The sequence below is a fragment of the Cygnus olor genome, chromosome 5 (genome assembly GCF_009769625.2).
Source record: "Cygnus olor isolate bCygOlo1 chromosome 5, bCygOlo1.pri.v2, whole genome shotgun sequence".
Classification (NCBI taxonomy): domain Eukaryota; kingdom Metazoa; phylum Chordata; class Aves; order Anseriformes; family Anatidae; genus Cygnus; species Cygnus olor.
This window is the reverse complement of record NC_049173.1, coordinates 44010219-44034314: the sequence shown is the minus strand read 5'-3', so window position 1 is coordinate 44034314 and position 24096 is coordinate 44010219. Positions and strand designations below refer to the sequence as shown.

Genomic DNA, 24096 nt, shown 5'->3' with positions numbered 1-24096 from the left:
AAATCTCACACCAGCCACCTGATATAGCTCTGGCCTTACGTTTGCATTTGAACTTCTGACAGTCATTTGGGGATAGCATTCTGACCTCACACACTCTTCCTGCTATAGATTTACACAAGAATCTCACAGTCCTCCTGTGCTGCTCCTATATAGGATAGCTGGCTGGGACATGGGGTAAAGGGTAGCTTACAGTAGTCAAAATGCCTCAGCAGGCTTTGACATGAGAGTATAAATGTACATGCCCCAAACATCCAAGCATGAAAATGGCCAGTATGTGGGAAACTATTAAGAAACAGCCCATCACAATGGTCACCAGCACAGCTGGGGTACAGTACTGCACTCAGACTGATCCAGTGCTACAGGAATACTGCAGGCAACAGCAACATTAAGTATGGTTTTCAACAGCAACGCCAAAGGATATGGCTGAAGATGATTATAACTCCTGACGTGACAAGAAAAAGTCACTAAGTGGAAGTAGTAATCATCTTAATCTAGAGTGCTGACGTTTTTGTCAGGTTTGGTAGTTTGCAGAGGATACAGATTAAAATGCAACAATTTTAATAAGAAAATTTGCTAAAGGATAAATGGATTCAAAAATATTGACGGTAAGGTATTGTCTGTGCAAATGCCAGCTGGGAAATAAGCTGACTACAGTAAAACATGTCCTAAAAACAGCTAATCAAAATGAAACAACATTGCAGCTGTACATTTGGTCAGAAAAGCAGTTTGCAAAGAAACAGGTGGTAAATTCCATCAACCCCTGTGACCTTCAGATCTTCGGCTGGTGCTTCCATCCTTACAGGTGCCATATGAATAGCTGTAGTTTCTCCTTCGGTACCTAAAATATTTACAGCTCATGTTCCCATCGACAACTGATTTCCAAGAGAAGATTAGGGATATTTTTTAAGATTATATGTTGTCTGATACCGGTACTACTTCTGCAAACGGACGGGACTTACTGTGAAAGCTGGGAGGAAGGACTCGTCCCGGGTTGAGGTGGCAGGGAGCCCCCTCAGCCCTGACAGCAGCTGAACCTGGGAGCGATGTCAGGGAAGAGAGGGGGCAATTTGTCCCCCCCTTCCTGCCCTGTGGGGGCTCTGCTGCCCCGATCCTGTCCCCGTCCTGCCCCCAGAGCCCCCCGTGCTCCCTCCACACCGGGGGAAGCCCAGTGGGGCTCCTCGGGCAGCTTTAAGCTTTTATCCGACGGGGCGAACGGGACAGGGGAAGCTCCCCACTGACGGCGGCGGCTGGGGAGCCCGGGCTCGGCGGGCCGAGACGACACCGCCCCGTCGCGGGGGCACTCGCCGGCTGCCGGCGGGGGCTGTGGAGCGGGGCCCGGCGCCTGTCGGGACGCGGCCGCCGTGTGGTGGCGGCGGGGCCGGGCCGGGCCGGGCCCGGCCCGGCTCGGCTCGGCTCGGCTCGGCCCGTCCCGGCGGAGGGCGCGGCCCGTCCCGCCCCCGCGCCGCGCACAGCGCCAGCAGCCGGAGCGGCGGCACCACCTCGGCGGCGGCGGCGGCGCTGGGCCCGGCTCCCCCCTCGCCCTGCGCGCCTCTCTCACCGCCTTTTCCTGTCTGCATCCTCCCCGGACCTCCGCCCCCCACCCCCCGCCATTTTCGCCCGGGAGCGGCAGGGCGGCGGGGACTTCCCTGAAACTTCGCGGGGGAACTCGAGCGGCGCCTCCGGGGCGGCCGCCAAACTTTTCGCCGCGGCGCCCGCCTCTCTCCCCTGCTTCTCCGGCTCCGTCTCCTCCGGCGGGCAGTTCCCGATGAGCGCCCCTCCGCTGCTCCGGCCGCCCAGCCCGCTGCCGCCGCCGGGGGCTGCTGCTGCCGGCGGCGGCGGCGTCGCCTTCCACCTCCAAATCGGGCTGAGCCGGGAGCCGGTGCTGCTGCTGCAGGACTCCTCGGGGGACTTCAGCCTCGCCCACGTCCGGGAAATGGCTTGCTCCATCGTCGACCAGAAGGTAAGGAGAGAGTGCCGAGGGGAGCCCCCGCCCGCCATCCCCCGGGCGCCGCTGGTGGCTGCGAACTTTCCTCTGCCGGCGGGGCTGGGCTCGGCTCCGGGGCACCCGCGGCAACTTCCCGGCGTCTCCTCCTCCTCCTCCGCCGTCTGCCCCGGCCCCTCGCCCGGCCCCCGCTTTGCCTCCGCGGCCCCCGGTGCCGGGCGGGATGCTCGGCGCCCATGTCGGTGGCGCCGCTTGTCGCCGCGCTCAGGGCTGCGGCTCAAAACAGCCCCCCGCCGGGGGCGGGGGGGGCAGAAACCTGTCAGCCGCGAGGGCGCCTTGCGCCTCGTCCCAGCCTCCGCTGGAAGAGGAAACTTTCCACTCAAAAAAAAAAAAAAAGAAGAAAGAGAAAACAACAACCCAACCCCAACAAGGAAAAAACAGCCTAGCGTCCAGAGCGGCGAGCAGCCCCGCGCCCCGCTCCGGGCGGGGGCACCAGCGGGACGGGGCCCGGGTCTCCGGTAGAGACCGGCGCCGCGGGGAGCCCGGTGCTGGCAGGTGGCCGCCGCGCCGCAGGAGGCCGGGGCGCGCCGCACCGCGGCGGGGTCGCTCTGAGGGAGGCGGGGAGCGGAGGCAGGCAGGGAGGGAGGGAGGCACTTGCTGCTGCTGCTGCTGCTTCTCTGGGGCCGGAGGCTGGCATCTGCCCCGAGCCTCCGCTGGCCTCGGCCGTTCCCCGCTTCTCTGTGTTAACAGGAGCGATGTGCGTTGAACTTTTACTCTCTCGGTGGTTCTCGTGCGAGGGACCGAAGGAAGTGTTACAGAAGAAAACAAAACCAAAAAAAAAACCAACCAACCGAAAGCCAGATATCCTGGATAGTTACAATGGAAAAAAATATTTTTTTGTTTGTTTTTGTTCCTCCCCCTTGTTTTCACTGATGTAAAAGAACTTCAAACAGGATGTTTTATTTTTTAAAGTTTTAGGTTTGTTCGTAGAGAGCCCATCACCTGAAATTCACTAAAAAGTCAATTTTCCCTATTTTGAAGAGCAACTAATTACATATTTTCAAAAAGTACGCAATACATATCTTAACTTCTAAATTTTACGTCTCAGTTGCTGGTTGAGGTGCTTGGCTACCTGCTTTGCTAAATTAAATTCTGAAGAAAGACATACTTTTTTTTTTTTTTAACATCGTCATATTTGCTTTCAGAGCTAGGCCAGAACTTTGTTGCTTGGTCATATACGTCAGGCACAACTTAAATACTTTTAATATTTTGCCATTCATGTGTTATTATGCTAGCAATAATGGAAACATATCAAGATTGTTGCATGCATTGTTTATGTATTTGTGCTTGAGTAGCTTATTCATTACATGGGTTTACAGTAAGCTTGAGTCTAATCTTTCATGCTTCCTAACAATTTCCTAATTTCCTAACAATGTAGTATTGTCTAAAGAAAACTAAATGCGTTGGCTTTTCCTCCAAGAGTCAGGCTTATCTGAGTAAGTACTGACATAAAAATGTCGAGCGCATTAATTTGTTTACTGACAATAAAAAAGAGAAAATCATTTAGCTGCTTTTCTATAGAACACACCTGAACGAGGAACTTTCTTCTAGGCACGGTTTCTCAGAGCCCAAATTACTGCTTTTGCAAGGCTGGTGAGAAGAAAGTGACTCAAAGAAAGGGAAAATTGGAAGAAAGAGAGGGCCTTCTTAAAACAAACAAACAACACCACACTTCAAGATACCACATATTTTTTATGAGGTAACTCTTGCTGTGTGTTAGAAATTCATGATTTTTTTTTTCTTTCCCTGAAGTTATTTGAAGCACTGCTTGCTTGTGATCTTATGGGAAAGATTGATTTGCTTATCACAGTTAGGCAGGAGACAATACCATAAAGAATATCTCAGTGAAATCTCACACTATTTCCAAGTTTCCTTGGGTTTGTAAAGTAGGTAGGTGGTGCCTGCCAGGTACCTATTTTGTCCCAAAGTCACTGTTTGGTCTGGACTGTTTAAGCGGTGTATCAAGATGAGAAGAAGTGACTTTGTTTTTTCTCTTTAGCTTTCCTGTTAGACTGCTAATATCAGCTCTGTCTTTGTGGTTATACTGTTAAACATTCAAGCAATCCTCTTGCATGTAACTTTATTTATAGGATTGTGTCAGCTTCCCTTTAGTATCAGTGTCAGATGATCTGTTTATAGAGAGCCTCTCCCATGGTAATGTGGGTATACCTGAGTGAAGATATTTATGACCCTTAGTCTGCACAGATTTATCAGCTAAGTGAACTTAGTGCTTAGCGTGCGGAATTTATATGAAATTGAACTAAGCTTCTCAGAGTGTGCATAGTGGAGCATACGTAAGCTTGAGTGGGGTGTGAATTTGTAGGGTGTGTATGTGTATATGGGTTGATGAATGCATGTGTATGTAAATATGTAGGAAACCACCATACGTAGATACATCTATATGGTGGTTTTATATATAAATAATATATACTGTACATTGGTGTGCACAAATACAAGTTTTGCTATGTATAATATATGTTTATATTTTGAAATAAGCATTTTTTTTTTGCATACATTTACACTAGTGGATTTTAAACAGCATCTGAAGTACAAAGGTTAGGCTTGCTACTTTTGGTAAAGAATATAATTGTATTTATTATCTAATACATGGTGTAAAGAATGGAATGAACAAAGAGTCTGTTTTTCTTCCGTTATCCATGAGCCACATTCCTTCAGGAGGAAATTGCATCTATCATCCTGAGATAGTTATATAGAAATTTTCATAACAATTCTAAAGATGAAATGGTATTTGCTAGTTTCAGGCATAAATCCAAACACATTTAAATTTGTTTAAAGACAACTAAACTACATTTGGTTCCTTTGAGTCTGTGTTTGTTTGTCTTTCTTAGAATCAGTGATGTGAAAACCTTGAGACTTGTTCATGTGGAGTTACTTGTTCTTTGGCTGTGAGGGAATTTTAACATTTAAAAATGTGGCTAACAAGAAATGAGAATAAACTGAAAAATGTGTGTCAGTGTTCGACTTCTAGGCTGACTCCCCCACAGGATCAGTAGGAGAATATTGTAAAATACAATCTTTGTTTTCTGAAGATAAATAGTTTGAATTATTGCCCTTTTTGGGTTAACTGCACACAATAGAACCACTTATCCAGGGCAAAGCACACGATGTAGGAGCACAGCATATTTGTAGTTGTCCAGAATGGTCATGTTATCAAAGACTTTTTTTATTATTTAAAGTTATTAGCAAAAGAGAAAAGAACCTGCATAAAATTTCCTACACTATTAATACAAAGAGGAAAGTTTATATTTTCTGTTTGCTGAAATTCTTTGTCACCTTCAGTGACTCACATGCAATGTGTTGGGTTACTGTGGTGGCATTGCCAAGTTTTGAAAACTTTGAGTTCTTAAGTAAATATGTGCTACAAAGTTGTTTGGCATGGAAATACATGTTTTATAAAATAGCCTCTAGACCAGATATTGGCCAGGCCTTCAGCATATGAAGTCAGAGAAATTGCCAAAAGTAGCAAACGTTTCATCTTTTTTTTTTTTTTTTTTTTGAGATCTGCATGGCTGATGGTCTGTGGGTTGCTACCTTATAAGCTTTAGAAACTTGAGGCAGTTTGAATGCGAACACAGCTAGGCTGGTATAAGTATTCTTCTGGTTTTTGTGTATGTTTTCTCCTAAAACAAACATAGAGGAAACAATTTGATCCAAAATGGAAACAAAATTTGATCATTGGCTGCGCATGTTTCAGACTGTTTATAAAAGCAGTGTTGTACGTGGTTCCCTGGTTTGGTTAATTCTGAAACTTTGCAACAAATAAAAACAGTAATAATAAAAAGTAGGCCATTTCAGGAATGGGGAAGGACAAAAAGAAAAATAAAAGGATGGTTCAAGTGGTATACTGCAAGTGGAATACTGTACCCAGATTCATCTTCACATAAGGTATTCAGTGTTTAAAGTAAGAGAATAGTCAGAAGTCAAACCACGAGCTTTTATAAAGTATTGTCCTTACGAAGAATTGAAACCAAATATATTTACATTTGGGAACAGGTACATATACGTTTGTGCTCCTGGTTGACCTTGATAAAGGAAATCCAACTTATTCTGAAATAAATTAAACAGGAAAACAAATGTAAGCTTAGATGTATGGTTGGTTTTTTTTTTTTGTCCCCATCCCTCCCCGGCCAGAATCTCTAAACCTGTGGTCTTAGTGAAGAAAGGAGCTTTTCTGAAGGTTGTTTTGAAAATATTCTTAACCTTTTCTGCCAGGGTTTCAAGCAGCCATGAAAACATATGGATTTTGTTTATATGGATGAAGGTTTTTGTTGTTGTTTTTCCCCCTAAGTCTACAAACTCTCTTAAAATAAACAAGAGCCTGATAGTAATAAAATCATTTCCTTTGGAGTGGGTTGGGGACTCACAATAAATAGTATATTAGAAAGAAAGAAAGATTTTTCCCTTCAGGATAAACAGAGGAACTGCGAAAGGTTTTTTCCCACTCTGACCAAAACCTGTATACTGTTGACTCAACAAGCACATGTAGACATTTCATATATTCACTACATATTTGGCTGTAGTCACATCCTTTGTATGTTTGGGGACAGTTAGTACAGATGTGTGTTTATATGTTAAAGCTACATTCTCTAGGAGTTTTTGCCTAATGTACACTGATAACAAAATGTTCAACTTCTTGTGATTTCTCTAAACTGAATGCTTTCTGCCTGCAAAGAAACAAAGTTGTTCAATTTCATTTCAGGAATGTGAGGTGCCTTGTCATTATGCATGTAAACATATTTCAAAGTGAAAGTACTTTTCTAATCTCACCCTTATAAACTAAAGTGAGACTTTTGATGTTTGCTGCTCAATCTTTTATTGACTTTACGTTTATTATTCTCCACCCTGGAAACTGTAAGTCAGTGTACGCAATGTTAGTTTGTAGATTCATTAAAATTACATTTGGAGAATGTGTGAGAAAATGCCAGGAAAAGGATAACTGATGAAAGGGAATCAGTCTGAATTTGTTTAAAGAAACCGTGTTTTTTTTTTTTTTTTTTTTAAAGAAATGCTAACTTTGTTATCTAACATGTCAGGGATTTGGATGAGGAAAGTTGGTCTAATGCCACTGAGTTATCTAGACCGTTTGAGAAATTCCTTGCCAAAGATTAAAGGCTATCCAATGAATTCTCATAGAATAAGAAATAAGATGGAGCTTTGGACAGAACACTGGCTTGTAACCAAAGCAGTTGACATTTTCATTTTTAAAGGAATTATGAAAGGAGTTCTGTGTTGCTGTTGTGGTAGTCCTAATGATGCTTCCTCCAGGAAACACATAATTTCCATAATGATTTTAAAAACTATAAGATGAGTAAGCAGATGAGATGCTTCTCATTGCTGATGAGATGAAGCTCAATTGCCAGAGAAAGAACAGAATTTATTCCTGAAGTTGCAGCATTTTCCAGACAGAGGTGCATACGCTGTATGATGTGCTTAGTGAACGTGAAGTACCAGAGGTCGGTCGGTCTGTCTGATACCAGGCTTACTGGGCACGAGCCACATGGATGACCTGTGAATGCCCAGTACATCCTGAAGATGCAGAAGATTTACTGCTTATATGCAGGTTATCTGTGTTGTGCAGTATGTATGGTGCATCAGTATGTGCCAAGTCCATGTGCAGACTTTGTCCATGGGTAATTTGCCATGATTTCTGGAAATGCCTCATAAACATCCAAAACTAGTTTTTCTTCTTGTCTAGGCTTTTTTCCCCTGTTGGGAGAAATCTGGCTGTATGCTTACCACGTGTATTACACAGTGGTTACCTGCAAGGAAACGAGCAGACTTCTTGAAATCTGCATATTGTTACTTTTAGTTTCTTAATGTTTTCCTGTATATGAATCTATTTTGATTAAAAACTTTTGCCAAATTTACATTAGCTTCTTTTTATTATTTTTTTTTAGTGAATCTGCAATAGGAATTATTTTAAGGACATTCATGGAATTTTTAAGATAGGGCTATGTGTAATTAAAAAATATAGCTGATAAGACAAAATTAAGTACAGCGAGACCAAGAGTTTAATCATCTGTTTCAAGCAACCTGTGATAAGTACATGCCTTATTTGTAGTTTTTTTAATTACTTTTGTACATATCGTAGGTCATCATTAACTTCTTGACTTTGGTGTCTGTTGGACATCTGGCAGGTTTATGTTGACGTTATGTAATGTGGCTAGAGTTAAGCAGGTGCAATTAAGTATATAAATTAAATCTCATCCCAAGTGTTTATCCAAAGCATAGGTGAATTCATTTTAGCTACCCTGTGCAGACTTCTAAATGCTCTGCACCTGTTGGAAAACATCTTGTTTCTGCCTTTCTGATTAATCCTCATCGTACAGTGGTCTGGCTGTATTGCCTGGCATCTTCAGCGGGGTCAGTGTAGGCGTTTGACTCGTATTTGGCTCTCGCTGCTTGGAGGAGAGCTGCTCTTTCAAACTGTCTTTTGGAGCTCCTATGTGCTTCTTGCATGATACCAGCTTATCTGTTTTGGGATGGAACTGACATCTGCCTTAGGGTGTGTTCCAGTACAGTACCTGTTTCATTTTCAGCGTCAGACTTGAATATCTCCTACACAGGCTTGATCGTAGAGGTTCTGCTGGAAAAGCTACTGAGTTTAGCTATCCTGTCTCGTTAGCTCTATAAGTATTTGAGCTATATGAGAATAAAAACCACTCTCCTCTTTGAGATGCCTTTTACATCATCTTTGACAGTGATTTGGTTTTCCGTGCCTGATACGCTCAATGTACAGTGTTGTGTGAGGAGGCTTTCGATGCAGTGCCTTGCTCTGCTTGGCTGGCGGGGCCCTCACCAGGCTCAGCATGGATGCCCTGCATGAACATCACAGTGCTCTGCCCGGACCTCACCTGTGTTTGCATCCTTCTGTCTTTTGGAGTCCCTGTGAACATCCAGGATTTTGGAAACCAAAACAGGTTTCTTTCAAAGTCTTTCTTTCACCTTTCTTTTTCCTAGTAAAGGACTATTAGTAACACTGTATGATCTCTTGCTTTTTAGGACTTTTTCCTTTTAAATATTCCTATTCATGCAACAATCTGAAATAATGACAAATTTCATGTCACTCAAAAAATAACGTGTAGGATTAAAATAACTTGTACACATCTGTTCTTAAATTTTTTAAGTACAAAACCTTGCAGTGTGTGCTTCAAGTCAGCTACTTCATGAGGCACATTTTTTCTTTTAAATCCTCCTCTAGTTTTATCCGCTGGAAAAACATGCAAAAATTTAGAAAGGTAGTATAGTGTATTACGTTATAATCCAGAAATGAATCTGAACATACTACAGGGATATATGCATACTCATGAAGGTAGACATACATTTCAGTGTATAACGTTGTGTTTTACTTTCTCTTCCTCCATGAATTTGTGGCTTCCTTTAGATTGTTCCTTGTAATTCCGTTTTCTTCTTTAACTGAGGAAAACTTAGTCAAGATGTAAACTTTCACTTCTTGCACCATAGTATAGTGTATTGTCATAGTGTCTCCTTGTAGAGACAGTCATCTGTCTGCGCCTATGCTGCAGTCAGAATCAGCTCAGAAACTGCAATGACATTAAAGCTAGAACATCACATGTTAATTTGATCAGTACTTTTTTTTTTTCTTAAAGTAGGAAACGTGAATGTACTTCATCTAATCTGGATCTTGGCTGCTTCCTAAGAGGAGTAAAGAGTCTTTTTAGAGGCTTTCGTTAGCAGTTAGCATAAAAAGGTCTTTCCACTGTAATTTTAAGCACGAGGTACGTGAACTGAAGGTGCAAACCAGAACCACAGTTGCCAGTTATAAACCTTTATCTTGTATACTTCAAAAGAACCATATCTGAACATGTCCCATGCAGTCTGAAAGCATGTTCTATTTTTTCCAAGATTTTTTTTTTTTAAAAAAAGGTCAACCTTGAGAATACTTTTTTCTTGAGCGTTAGAAATAGCGTTTGTTAGCATCTTGTCAGTCGCAAAAGCTGTGACAGGGAGCAACATTCTGGCTATGAGGCAATTTCTCTAAAATACATTTATCCTTAAAAACAGCAACTTCAGTGGTTCTATTGCTTTATCTTTTTCCTACCACCTGTGAAATCCTGTTATGTTAGTCATTTGTTTGTATATGTGTCGACCATACTGGTAAAAGTGTACGATAATCTGAGGCTCCAAAAAGTATGTAACGTATGTCCTTATGCAATTCATGAATGGTAGGCTAGAATCTGTATTCAAACTGAAACAGTCCTGAAAACCCTGTAGAATCCGTGGGCCACAGAGGGTTGTTTATATGGTCTAAACTTCTTAAATAGTGGTGTTGATCCATGGGATGACAGTGTGTGGGATGAAGGAAACTCAACTGATAAGGAAGACAGTATGGTTTATTGACACAGTTTCCAGTCTGGTAACATCAAACAATTTGGAAAACAAATATTTGTCTCTATACCTAGAAACATATGTCTAGTCTGTCTTTAACCCATGTTTATGATCTGATCATGCGTTTTGTTTTCATGCAGACTGAATCTTACCCAGAGAATGACACAGTTTCAAACCTATCAACTAATGCCAGTGTTTAACTGATCATCCAATGTAAACCTCCTCCTCCTTCCTTCCATTTGATTTATGTTATTTGGCAAGTATCACAGTACCTTGGGGGTTCTGAGTGGTGAACTGGTTCTTGGAGGGAACTACATAAGCACTTCAAGGGGAGTTACACAGGTGATAGAGCTAAATTTTTAGTTAGTGACAGAGGGTGAAACAAAGGACAATGACTGCAAATTAGGGTTTGAAAGAGTGGAGGACTAGAGCAGGTACCCAGAAAGAATGTGGAAACATCATCCTTCACTTTTGGACTTGGGTAAACAAAACCTTGTGTTGGAGATAGTCCTGCTGTAAGTGGGAAGTCAGACCAGGTGACTCCTGAAGGTTGCAATGTTTCTGTGGTTTTGAGAGTATGCAGCTCACCACAATCAATAATTAAACGAATATTCAAATTAAAGTGGCAGCATTTCCCCGCCACAGCTGAAGACACAGATAAAGTTTATTAAGGAGCTGGCCCAGCCTATATGTGGCTTAATAAGTCTGCTTTTTTTTTTTTTTCATGCTTTGTGCTGTATCTGTGGTCTCTTGCTTGTCTGAATGGAATATTCAAAAACTAAAAACATAAATTCTGATAGTAGTATGCTTATAAGACAGTAACAGGTAATAAGGATCTTTGAGAATATAGCTATTAAGGAGGTACATTAAGGCAGTCACCGTGCTGTATCACCTAGTTTATTTAAAAAGGGAAGCATAGCGCAAAATGGGAAGTTGTGGCTGATAGTTAAATATACATACAAAAGACGAGGTAGAAAGCAGCTGGAAAAATATTTCTAACAGTGCTTTTGAATCTTTAAGCTTGTGTGTGTACATTTGTTGTATTGATACCTCATAGATGCTCTGTAGATTTATTAGATTAGTAGATTAGTATATGATAGAGCCTTATTATATGCTGTATTGTACACAGGATAAAGTTCCTGCCATCTGTACTTTGCAGTCAAGGTGTACTAGACAGCTGGTTAAAACACCACATCTTAGACCACATGGAATGATGTCTCAACATTAAAAGCCACAGCTTATCAGCAGTATCTCTGAAGACAGCCCTGAGAGAAACTGAAATTCATCTTAGGCTGTCAGCGAAAGCACAGAAGTTCCTCATGGAAAACTGTGATTAGCAGAAATGGTTGGCAAAATGTCAGCCTTTTCAAAATGAAATAAAGACCTGAAATCTTACAGGTTAGAAACAACAACAAAGCCCGACAGTGTTATGTAGGGGAGGGTCCTGCTTGGGTTATCTGTCCTCGTGGAGTGGTGAAGGTTGTCTGTGCAGAGATGAAAGGAAGGGATGATAGAATGAAATAATACACCCATCTGCTGCAAAGATTGTTTTAAGTGGAACAATGTGTAATTTTTCAAGAATGAAAGAGATTATTCCACTTGGAAAGTGAATGGACAGAGGATGTGCTTGGTTTATCTGTCTTTGCAGGGAGGACATGTACATGTTAGAGATGTTCCACAGGAAAAAGATGCATTATTTAGACACTACCCTGCTATTCAGGCTTAGAAGTGAAGTCAAAACTAAAGCTACTGAGTACTTTTTTGTGTAACTTCTTGTTCATTTTTCCACCTTTCTTCATATTTCCTATGCTTTGTTACAGGCTCTTATGGAATGGTCACACGATGTAATTTAGGCATCTAAAGTTAATATCCTGGACTGATAGACAGCTATTGAGTAAACTAAGGGCGTACAGTCTAAGCTAAAATTTGGCTGCTGATTGTTTAATGTATTTTAAGCATGCTATGTGTTCACGGATTTCGCATAACTGTATGTGCAATTATATACTTAAATGTAAGAATATTAATATTTTGGTAACATTCAATGTAGCATACAGTTCATATTTCAAACTGTGGTCACGCAATTTTTTTTAATATCCTGGCTTACCCAGAAATAAGTTCTTGATGTTGTTACAAAAGAAAAAAAAATGCCACTTTTACTGAGTTGGGTAAGTTTAATTTTTGGATATAACCTAGGTAAGAGAATAAGGATGAACCCCCTTTGAAGTCTAAACTGTGAAACAAGAATTTCTAAACTTTTTAAAGCTACTGAAAATCATTTCTGTTTCTTCAAAGCTGGCCTAAGAGCAAAAAACTTCACAGATTCAGCTTAAAAAGCCTGCAAGTGTTTGTTTCTATATTTGAGAGGTAAATAAACAATATGTAAAAACTTGTTAGGATGTGCATTTGGAGATGAAATCTAGAAAAGATTTGAGGGAAATACACCCTCAAGACTCTCCCTAAAATAGTGGGTGTGTCTCATTCTCATCCGGTGTTGGTGAGTGAACCTACATGTTTCCTTTAATTTAGGAAGCTTCTTTTTTTTTTTTTTTTTTTTTGCTATTAGAGGAAAAAAATGGTAACGTTAATAATCAAAAACCTGATTTCTTATTTACTAGTGCAAAAGGGAGGTTCTGAAAACAACAAAAATCATTATGTAATGAGAAAAGCTTTGACTTGCCCTTTGTGAAACCTAATTTCCATCTTTTAAATAGGAGTGCCTCAAAATCTTTCACTGGTGTGGCATGATCATTGCTCCCTTTTTTCTCCAATGTGTTTCAATCAAAAATGAACATTGAATGTTTGAATGTCACTTACATGAGTACAGATACACAATGGGATGAGATGAGAGTGTTTTTTAATAAACAGAGTCTGAACCTCATGATAATTACAAATACATTTATGATGTCTTTGGACCTAGACAGATTTAGTTTTCTAATTTAGAGCTTTTTAATTGATCTAAATTGATTACTGACCATACTTTGACTAGGTGGCTTCCCAAAGTCTTTTGCAACATCAATGATTCTGCAGTTCCATGTGGTGAAAATTGAAAAAAAGCTTCTTCTATTATTAAGTACAACTTACATTCTCTGCTTAGCATAGATTCACTCCTCCTTTGGGATTTCTTAGGTGGTAATAACAAGGACCACAGCTTGCAGATTCACATCAGTCTTTCATCTACTTTATATTGATCTTCCATTAAGCTGCAAATAGTGGCAGTCTGCCATGTGTGCTTTATTTTATTATGTCATTTCATTCTTCTTTCTCCTTTGGAAGGAAAATGGTATTTTTTAACTTAATTGTGGTTATTTCATTCAAATGTATGGATGCTTCTAAAATTTTATCTTCTAATTCTCAAGGGAAAGGCTAGAAATAAAATTGTTGTTAAGTAAGTTATTTGTATCTTCTTGCTTGTGTTTTAATATAACATGAGGAGGACAAAAAGTTAAACAAAAGAGTAAAAAAATAAGTAATCTTTTATTTGTGAGATAATTCCATTCCCAGAGGTTACTGTAGTGTTCTGTACTGCTTTCCATTTTTGGTATTTACAAATGCAAAAGCAAAAACTTTCCTGTTTAGTAAGTCAGAGCTTCTGTTTAACTATGTGTACTATGGACAATCTTTTCAAGCAATCTAATTCAAGCATGATTCAGTTTCTCATTCATTTTTCTTCAATTTTTTTTTTTTTAATTTCACAAATAAGCAATTAGAATAATTGCTCAGTTTGTTAATGTTTGGGTGCTCAGAACATGGTTTCTCTTTTGAATGGAATGGTACACCTATAACACTTAGTATGCGTTTAACTTTTCCTGTACTTGTTATCCGATCCACTTTAGGGCACAGCTGCTCTGAAAGGTCAGTGAGGGAGGGAATGGGAACAAATGACAGGCTGACAGAGTGGGTGCTGTTGAAGGAAACTAGATCTTGGTTTTCTGTCTCTAAGACTTTACATGTTTATTCTTCTGTCACCTCTGAAATACTTTTTTTCTGTTGTCTGGATTCAGTTGCATTTGATGGAAGACTAGAAATATCAAAGAATATTAAAGTTCTTATATTTTTCAGGGACCAACATCTGGGTAGAATAAGAAGCCAAGTAACCTGACTGAAGGTAGGCTGTCTGTGAGCTCACGTGCTATTAAATTGCAGAGAATTCATGTTGGAGAGAGATAATTCAGCTGGTGTACAGAACAATAGAGCACTCCCACTTATTTTTAATTCTCTTATTTTATAAAATGGTAGTTTTGTATTTTGTGCAGTGTTATTTATATATGAGGACAACTGTACACATATATACATTATACACTTACACACTTGGACTATTGTGGATATTGTGGAAAAAAAAACATGTACCCTGAAATTCATAGGGAAACTCAGATATGTAAAATACTAACTAGGTGGATTCTTCTGTGTTTCTTCTAAGAAATTAATTGAATTGTTTTTGAAATACAATGTTTAAGTGAGGATGTTTTACGTTCTTTTTTTTTAGATTCCATTCTGGAATTCATTTTCTCTTATTGGTTGGAAAATGGGGTTTACATAATGGGAATGTAGGCAGATGGAAGGCTATAACACTGAAAAAGGAACCTTCCAATATTCATGCAGAAGAGTATTCATAGTGAAAGGTCCAATTTCTGTTCTTGCAAATTCATGTCATTGAGATACTGTGACAACTTTTTTTAATCACACAGTAATGAGTAGATGAAGGAAAACTGCAAGCAGATGTTTTTCTGGAAACTAGGTACTGAAGGTGCCTAGTGACTTCAGAGGGGGAAGCTGGACAGTAAGTGAAGGGCAGCTAATTGAAAACATATACAAGTTATCTATGTACAATGTATTATGGTCTGAATATACATGTATTTTGTTTTGAAATCCTTATAATAACGAAAACATGGTCTGAAGCATGTGCTGCAGTTGCTGTATTCTTTTACCTGAATGGTCATTAGTATAAAACACTTATGTTAATGAAAACAGAAAATTTAGGTTCTTAAAGATCACTGGTGCATGTTTTTTCAAAGTTAGTGTGACTTTTCAGAGTAGTCAATCAAAATGACTAATGACAGTACCCTCTAAAACATTTTGATTGAGGTAAACAATATTGCGTAAATAAAGATGGGCAATTACATTATGTCAGATTGCTAAAACAAATTGCCAATGACTTCCTACTATTTTCCTAAATTTGCATTGCATAATATTGCTTCATGCAGACTGGCTAAATGTTGTTAGGGAGAGAACAAGGGGCAGAAAATGGTTGAAGTACATGTGGAAAACATTTTGGAGTGTATTGAAAGTGTGTAACTTGCAGCTGATGTTATACGGAGATTGTAAAAGCTGTATTCACATTGGTTTCTTCTGTGCTAGACTTGTAATCCTTCCCAACTTAAGATGCAGGGGGGGGTTCTCTGGCTGTCCTCCTGGAGGCCTGGGGATGTGGGCTGTGCTCTAAGAGGATCCTTGTGCACCTTGGAGCACTCCTGCCCGGCGGTATGGATTGGCCATAATGTCTGTTACCCTAAAGCAGCTCAATGAAAAAGGGACTGCTAGCATTGAGAGAATGAATTTGAGATGTCTCGGCCTGAAAAATGAAGCTGCTCTGCTGTCTTTTGCTTTTGAAACTTTTCACTAACATCCAGAACTGTATAGAAGACCCAGCAGAATCAATTTCTTATGGTTAGAGGAAACATTTTAAAATCCTTTCTAGAAACTTTATTTGATAAAGGAAAAATAAGCACAACTATATTTCTGTCCTTCTTGTGCTTTATTTGCTCATGGAAGTTTGCAAATGCAAAATGCAAAAAGTAAGGACATCAGTTTTATTTTTTACATTTTTACAAGTCTGTCTACACTGCTAGATGCCAGTTTTAGCCTAATGATACAGCTGCAACAAGGTTTAGTTGTTGTTAGCAGTTCCACCTTGTTGCTTAGTTTGTTTTTAATAGTACAGTTTCATTTGTGTTGATGCCAAATACTTAAAAAAAAAAAAAAAAAAAAAAAAAGTCTTAAGAAAAATCCTTATACTTTTTAAGACATCACAGAATCACACTATCATGTTGAGATTGGACATGACTTTAGCTGACATATCATCTTTTGAGATGAGATTTTTTTTTATGATTGCTAGTTGAAGATACTCGCCTCTTCCATTGGCTAGATGCTCTTTCATGTAGTAAAAGATAAGACATGCCAAGAAAAATGTCCTATATGACATAGACTTAAACTCCAATGGGAGGAGGACCCTCAGATGATGCTCTGTCCTTAAAAAAGTAAAAAACAAATGCAAAAAAACCAGCAAACAAACAAACTTTAACGTTTAACCTGTAGGCCTAATTTGTTCCTAATGCTTTAGCATTCACAAGAAAATATGCCTGTGGGAAGAGGGTTTGGCTAGTGATGTGTTAGATATGAACTCTGAAAAATGTCATTATAAAAGAATGATATAAGCATGAATATATTTCTGTCTTCCTAGTATGTACTGATATGCACTGTAGCATCTGTCAGCTGGAACTATTCTAAGGTGAGAGAGAGGGAGAGATTTACGGTGTTATGTGGAATTGAACTTTCTTATATGATGGAAAATCAGCTTTGAGTATACAGAAAATAAAAGAAATCTAAAAAGTAAACCATGTTTTTTGGTTTCGATTTTTAAATATTAAAAGTTCTGACCAAAGTCAAAATTTCCTGGATGTTTTTTGTGTTAATGTATATCAACAAATATTTTTTACCATCAAACTAAGAGTTTTTTTTTTTTGCAGACCTCAGTAACTCAGTAGTGCAAGAGATTTGTGCCTTTTTTTTTTTTAACAAGTCCAATGCAATGTCTTCCACTTGGACAGCAAGTATTGCTTTCTCAGGTTGTAAAATCTTAAACATCTGAAATTTGCTGTGATAGCAGTGCTTTTTCTTCCCAAGTCTATGCAAAGAAGTAGAGACTTCTCCAAACATCACAACTGTAAAGATCTTTTGTAGATGCAGCATTTTCCATGCCGGTTTGGGTGGAATGTTCTTTTTTTCCTTTTAACTTGGAAACAAATGTTCAGAGAGAAAGAGTTTGTCAGTTGGCCCACGTGTTGAATAAATCAAATAGATTACAGAGTCAGTGATAACCCTCCCTGGCTCCCCCAGCTCCACTCAATGAACTAACCAAATAACCTTTCATACTTGGCAGGTAAATGAAGCAAAGGCCAAAATTGAGATGGAATCATCTGACTTCATGAGCTATGAACTGCCAAGCGGTACTTAATAGATTTCTGGAGGTACCTGTTTCCATGCAAAAACTCTCATTTGTGTAATTTGGTTTGCCAGTCTGCCACTGAGTATGGGATTAAGATCTTTGTTTAACAAGCCTATGTGAATAAGCTAACATAATAGTTGTCCTCCAGACATGAGCTTGCATCTATTTCTTTAATGATTCTTTTAGAGGTGGCATGAGATGTCAAGAAATGTTTTTTAGAGCAGTATCAGTTTTCCTACCATTATTCCTGATCTTTTCAAACTTTGCATTCATTCATATTCAGCATGTAACCGCTGAATCCTTTTCTGAAAAGTGTTAGTTAACTGGTTGTTCTCCATGCTTACTTTTCCCAAACCATGTCTCCAGTAACACATGCCTGTAAAACTTCATCCTCTTTTCTTCAGGTTGCTTCTCTGTTTTTTTTGGAGATGTTTTTGGATTTCAGCCCTGTGTCTCATGCATGTGCTGTCTGTCTCAGTTTCATATAGTAATGAAAATTTTGTAAGATTTTTTTATTATCCAGATAATCAATGACATCATTATAAATAAGTTGACTGAGACCAGGCTCCCCTTTGGAACGTGCCCTTCTCATCCTCCTTCCGCATGTCAGTGCTTTCTGACAGTGCTAAGCCCTCCTTGGGTCTGGGTCTAGTTATCCAATCAGTTTTGTCTTCATTTTAAGACAATTTCAGCCAAGTAATACCAATTTTGCTTTGAAGAATGTCTAATAATTAAGAGACAATACCTTTAGGATGAAAGTTTAGCTGACCAGTCTATAATTCCCACATTCCTTTCTTTTCCACTGATTTTTATATCTAATAGGCTTTCATTCAAGTCCTTCCTTTACTGCATTCATCCACGAGTTTTCAAATGCAATTTGAAAATGCCAGAATTGCTTTGAATTGTTTTAAAATACACTAGATGAAGTTCTTTAGAGTTGGTCTTGTTGAAAACATCAGTGTGAGTACTCTGATTTCTTTTTGTCCAGTCTGGGTTAGTCATCTTTGTTCTCTGGTGGTGTTTTTAATGAAGCTTGATGGAAAAATAGCATTTGAAAGTTTAACGTGTTTCATATCATTGATCTCCGCAACGTGTAGCAGGCAAACTCTTTTGTTGTGTGTCTTAAGACTACAATTGTAGTGAAGTTATTGCTTGTTATTGTTGACACTTTTTACTAATGCAGTCTCTTGTGCTTTAAGTTTCCACTTCTGAAAGCTTTCATGATTGAGGTCAATCAAAAACACATGATTTGCCCAGTTCAGAATTTTCGTATTCTTTCTCTTCTGCCTGTTTTGTTACTTTTTAATGAACTGCCAGTTTGGGTTCCTTCTGAGACCTTTTGCAACTTTGAGATTACTGAGGTCTGCAGGGCCATTGCTTTCATTTTGTTCTTCTTGTTCCTGTCTTTGCTGAGGAATATGAATCTTATCATGCTGTGGTTGCTGTTAGTCAAAGAGCTTTTCACCTTCTTATTCCCAGTATTTTCCTTTGTATTGGTTGTGTTCAGAATTTGAAGAGCCTTTTACTACTTTCTTCACCTTCTAAAAATATTTACCAATGCATTCCAAGAACTTGAGGGACAATTTTGCGCCTTAGTGACTAGTATAATTCAAAAAGAAAAGGAACGGGATTTTTTGTGCAGTCTGTTACAGTTCTAGTAGTAGATGTTTACATTGCATATTTGTCACCTGTGGGAAATTTGCACCAGGTGTCAGTCTTAGGTGTGTACCACGTCTGTGAGTTATGCAGAGGAGACTTCTCTGCAGACAGACTTCTGTGCGTTCACAGGGAGCATACGGCTCGGAGGGCATTGAGAAGATGCTTTTTCTTTCTGGGGTAGATACTTCTGTCTGCCTTGCAAATGAGGTGCTCCTGTGCAGGAGTTCAGCTTTGGTTCCACTGAAGGGGAAGCTGTGCTGAATGTACCAGTGATGTATTTTAGTGTATTGTGCATCCACCCCAACAGTGGATGCAGGGCACATTTTTACCTGAAAAAATACCTTCAGTACACCAAGCAACTAATCTAGATGTGTGAGTTTGGGTCCTGCTGTATGTCTTCCACAAATCCCTATGAGATCAAAGTTCTGTGCTTTGAATTACTCTGCTGGCTATTTTAAAAAAAACATACAGCTAATTTTTAGTAGTCATGTAAGCCATTTTACAAGCTAATTAAGTCTTAATTGCCCATTAAAACATCCACATACTTTAGTTTATTCTCCGGTGTATTAACAATGTATTAAGCTGTTTCGTGAGCTCTCCAAACTGTTTTCCTCCTGTAATGTTACTGTGAGTAAGCCATCTCTCTGTCCTTAGGATTTTGTAAATGTTGCTGTGTGTTTAATCTTTACTGTGGAGTTTTGTCAGTACCTCCTCACTTTGTTAAATGGTGATGAGCCAGCAATGTCCTCTCACTGCAAAAAAGGCTGGTAGTATCCTGGGCTGCATTAGGAGGAGTGTTGTCAACAGGTCGAGCGGGTGATCCTTCCCCTCTGTTCAGCACTGGTGAGGCCACACCAGTTCTGTGCTCCTCAATACAAGAGTGACCTGGAGCTACTGCAGAGAATCCAATGAAGAGCCACTAAGATGATTAAGGGACTGGAGCATCTTTTCCCCAAGGAAAGGTTGAGAAAGCTGAAGCTGTTTGGAATAGAATACTTCAGCTGGATGGACCTTCAAAGATCAACTAGTCCAACTACCTGACTGCTTCAGGACCAACCAAGAGTTAAATCATCGAGAGCATTATCCAAATGCCTCTTCAATGTGGGCAGGCACGGGACATCAACCACCTCTCTGAAGCCTGTTCCAGTGTTTGACCACCCTCAGCTTGCAAAACAGAAGGCTCAGGTTCATCTTATCAATGTATGTAGATTGATAATAACAAATTGAACAGAAGATTAAAAGAAGAGGGAGCCTACTTTTATATGTTTTTCCACTACTAGTGTATTTGCTGTCAAATTTTGACTATTTGGGTTACATATGATGTGAAGGATTCCTGTGTGGTTTCAAAGTACTAGCCAGGTCCTGGGCTTCCAAATGCAAATGAGATCCAGCGCAGTCAGACCAGGAAGGCTGCGGGCAGCAATTGCATGGAAAAAGCTAAATGGTTATTGGAGACTTCCTTGATTAGCAGTGTTACTAAAAGTGAACAGCATGTTGGCAACTGTTGCCCATGTTCCTAGGTAATGATCAGCTAATGTTTGTTAAATACAAGAAGGGAAATTCACGGAATTCATCTTCAAGTATGTGCCAGTTTGTAGTAGAGCCAGGTAGGTGAGCTACTATTGCTAGTACAAATACTAATTTCAGCTAGAAGCTGTAGAAGCAAGAACATGATTTGGAAGGGGTTATTCGACTTTGTGGATATTTGTTATCTTTTTCTTTGGGGGGAAAAATAAATATGAATTATCTCTTTTCAACACTTTACCTGTATTTATTTTCACATTTCTGCTACCATGTGTGCAGACTGACTTATGTCCCAGAGTTTCAGAGTGTTTGTCTTCCACCCACTGCTTTCTGAAACTACAGTAACGTGCCTCAGCTGTCTCTGCTTCTGTCAAATCCATAACTAATGACAAAATGGTGCTTTAAAAATTAATCAGACTGTTTCTGGGCGGAATGAATACGTGATATGCATGTAACGATTTTATCCAGAGAATAGAAGAATATTCAAAATGTAAGTGAATAGTATGTAAAAAAGCATAAAGCTTAGAAATGTGTGCTCTGCTGTATTTTTGTTAAAAGTTCTTACAGTGAATCAGTTCATTCTCCAACCATTTTTAAAATGTATTGCTACAAGTGAATCACAGATCTGACGGCATCTTGGGTGTAGTTATGTTGAAGCCATCAACTATGTCTTATAAATTCAAATGATGAATTTAAATGTGTTTATAAAGTTATGTTGCAGTATAACTTCAAAAACGAAATTTTCTCGTTTTCCATTTTCCACTTTCCTGACCCCACTTCAAGATTTGAAAGTTACAGATGTACTTTACTTTCTTACATATTAAATTGTTACTGGTAGAAAATAAATGAGCTGTTTATCTTGCATTATTTTTACTACTGAATATATGTTACGGTTTTTAAACCCTCACTGTGGTTTTGCTGACCCCTTTCTTTTTTAAAGAAAAATAAAAAGCTATGTTTTAACCCTAATTGATCAAGAAAATATTAATCAAGAAAAAAGTCTAAAAATTTAAGAAAGATGAAGATGATGAACATTGTATGAACTTATATTTGTCCATGTAAGTTTTCACTACATTATGGATGTGAGTGAAACTATGGATCATCTAAAAGAATAGATTAGTAGATTAACTTTCCTGCTTCAAGTGGAAATCAGTTGTAGTCTGTACCAAAAATAACTAAACATAAAAATATGTGAATTTTGCTTATTTTTTGCAATGGTAGTTTCTACAAACTGTATAAAGAGGTCTCTCTCTTTCTTTCTCTTTCTCTCTCATAAACATAATTAGGATTTACCAGCAGAAATCCATAGGTAGATCTGGAAAATATATATGTATATAAAAATATTTTTTTCTATAAGTATATATATATATATATATATAAGAAGGTGACCCTTCCTAACCAAAATCAAAAAGTGTAATTTTTAGTAACCTATTAATTTCTATACCATATGAAGAAGTTTGTGTGATGACTTTTAACCCATCAATAATATTCTCTGTGTGAATTGTTAAATAAACAAGGCGATGGTTTGGGAATAAGACAGCTTGACATCTACATTCTAAAATTGTCAAATGCTTCTCTTTGTGAGAAGTGGTCTCACTTTCCTCAATTTCTGACAAAAGTTAGAAAAGCATAGCCATGATTTTTATGGAGTTATTTATGAAGTCTCCAACTTGAGCAAGTCTTGATGGTTTAAGTTTAGCATTAAAGCAGAAGGTACAGTGATACTGCATGTTAGAAGAGATACTGCATTTCAGTTAAAAATAAAGAATTAAATTGTCAGTATTTGTGAGGTTGCCTTTTCAAAGGTTGGAAAATACTTCTGGTTTAAATCAATGAGATGGAATGGTTTGCCAGTGTCTTCTGATCCAGCTTGATTGGCACGTCTAAAAATGTGCAGAAAATTGCAGTGCTTTAACAGGACAAATTGGTTCGTGTTTCAATATATGGGACACTTACAGTTACAGTAGTGGAATGTAAATTTAAGACTGTGTCATGTTATTTGCTCTCATAATAGTAAATGTTTGAACAAAAAAACCCAGATACTCTGAAGTTGTCTTCAGCTCTAGCATTTCCTTTTTATGATATTAAGTATGCATGAATGCCTGTGAAAAAGAGCTGCAGCTGAAGAGGTGTGCTTTTGCTCATCATATACTAAACCTAATTTGGTCTGTCTTTGTCTCATGAAATGTGGAGGGAATCTGAACTAGGGTTCTAATCATTTCTGATTGCACCCTTTTTTTTTTTTTTTCTCTCCAATTAAAAAAAGAATTACAACTTGCCATGACCTTCTTGGAGTAATAGTGAAGCAGAAGCTGTGCAGCCATGGAAGGAGAAATCAGTCAGTTGAGTGACTGATACAGTTGAAATAGTTAAATTCAGTCAGTTGAGTGACTGATACAGTTGAAATAGGTAAATTACAGGAAAAAGTAGGGAGCTGGATGGGGAAAAATAGCCAGGAACGTATTCAGTTTGGGGAATTCCTTAACGTTGTAATGGAGAAGAAGGGCAATTTTTAAACTAGAGAAATACAGATCTAGTTTTGATGTAGGTTTTTGGAGCTTATTGGTTTGTTTACATTGTAATGTTTATGAAGAAGGGATTGTAGAAGAAAAATTCTGCAACAAAATTAAAGGTTCACTTTATTAAATCAGTTTAGGTCAAGAAATGTTTAAAACTCAAACTGTGGAGCAGCATAGCAAAAGAATATCAGTTGCATTTTTACTCATAACTTTTAAAAAAATATGTAATTGTAAATTGTAATTTTACTTTACAAGACTAAATATTGTTTGAGGGAATATGCAAGATATAATTAAACTCAGAAATAATATGCTAAGAACTGTGTAAGAAAATGCTGCATGTAATTTTTAGTTCAGAATGTATATTGTATTTTAATCTTCATTGCATAGAAACCAAATTTGGTTTAGGCTGATTTAGAAAATGCTGTACTTCTAGTTTAGTTACAGTTTGAAGCTGTAAAACAAAACCTTTCAGTGGTTTGACTGTATGTCTTAAGTACATCATTATTTTTAGAACAATTCTTTTACTGATTATAAACAAGGTAACCAGCTTCCTCATTGCTCTATGTAACTGACGCAGATTTTCTACATTTCTGTCAGGATGAGGACGATCTCCTGCGTTCCTTAAAATAAGTTAAGCAACAATAAAATAAATACTTGAAACCGGATGGAAGTAGTCATTTAGATCTGATCTCCAGGACTGGAGAAATAGTTGTCCATGAACTTTTTAATTTGCTACGCACTCCCAATGTTTGGCTGTCCTGTGTTTGTTTTTCCATCAGTTGTATGCTGTGCTTGCACGT

At 38.8% G+C, this 24096-nt stretch overlaps 1 protein-coding gene and 1 long non-coding RNA gene across 4 annotated transcripts in view; one reads left to right on the top strand and one right to left on the bottom strand.

Annotated features, from left to right (window-relative positions):
• LOC121070699 overlaps positions 1–1135 on the bottom strand; it is a 213828-nt gene extending 212693 nt beyond the window's left edge. Inside the window, exon 1 of the long non-coding RNA XR_005820176.1 lies at positions 960–1135. This is a non-coding gene — a long non-coding RNA (uncharacterized LOC121070699). The remainder of the gene's footprint in view (positions 1–959) is intronic.
• Positions 1136–1465: 330 nt separating this feature from the next.
• The window catches only part of PRKD1 (protein kinase D1), a 131646-nt gene continuing 109015 nt past the window's right edge, over positions 1466–24096 (top strand). The window contains exon 1 of one of the 3 annotated variants that reach the window (XM_040558385.1): positions 1466–1960. In XM_040558385.1, the coding sequence (XP_040414319.1) occupies positions 1766–1960 (195 nt within the window). In that variant the 5' untranslated portion in view covers positions 1466–1765. Of the gene's footprint in view, positions 1961–17536; positions 17617–24096 lie in introns of those variants that run through there. The other 2 variants (XM_040558384.1, XM_040558386.1) reach the window with 2 other exon arrangements.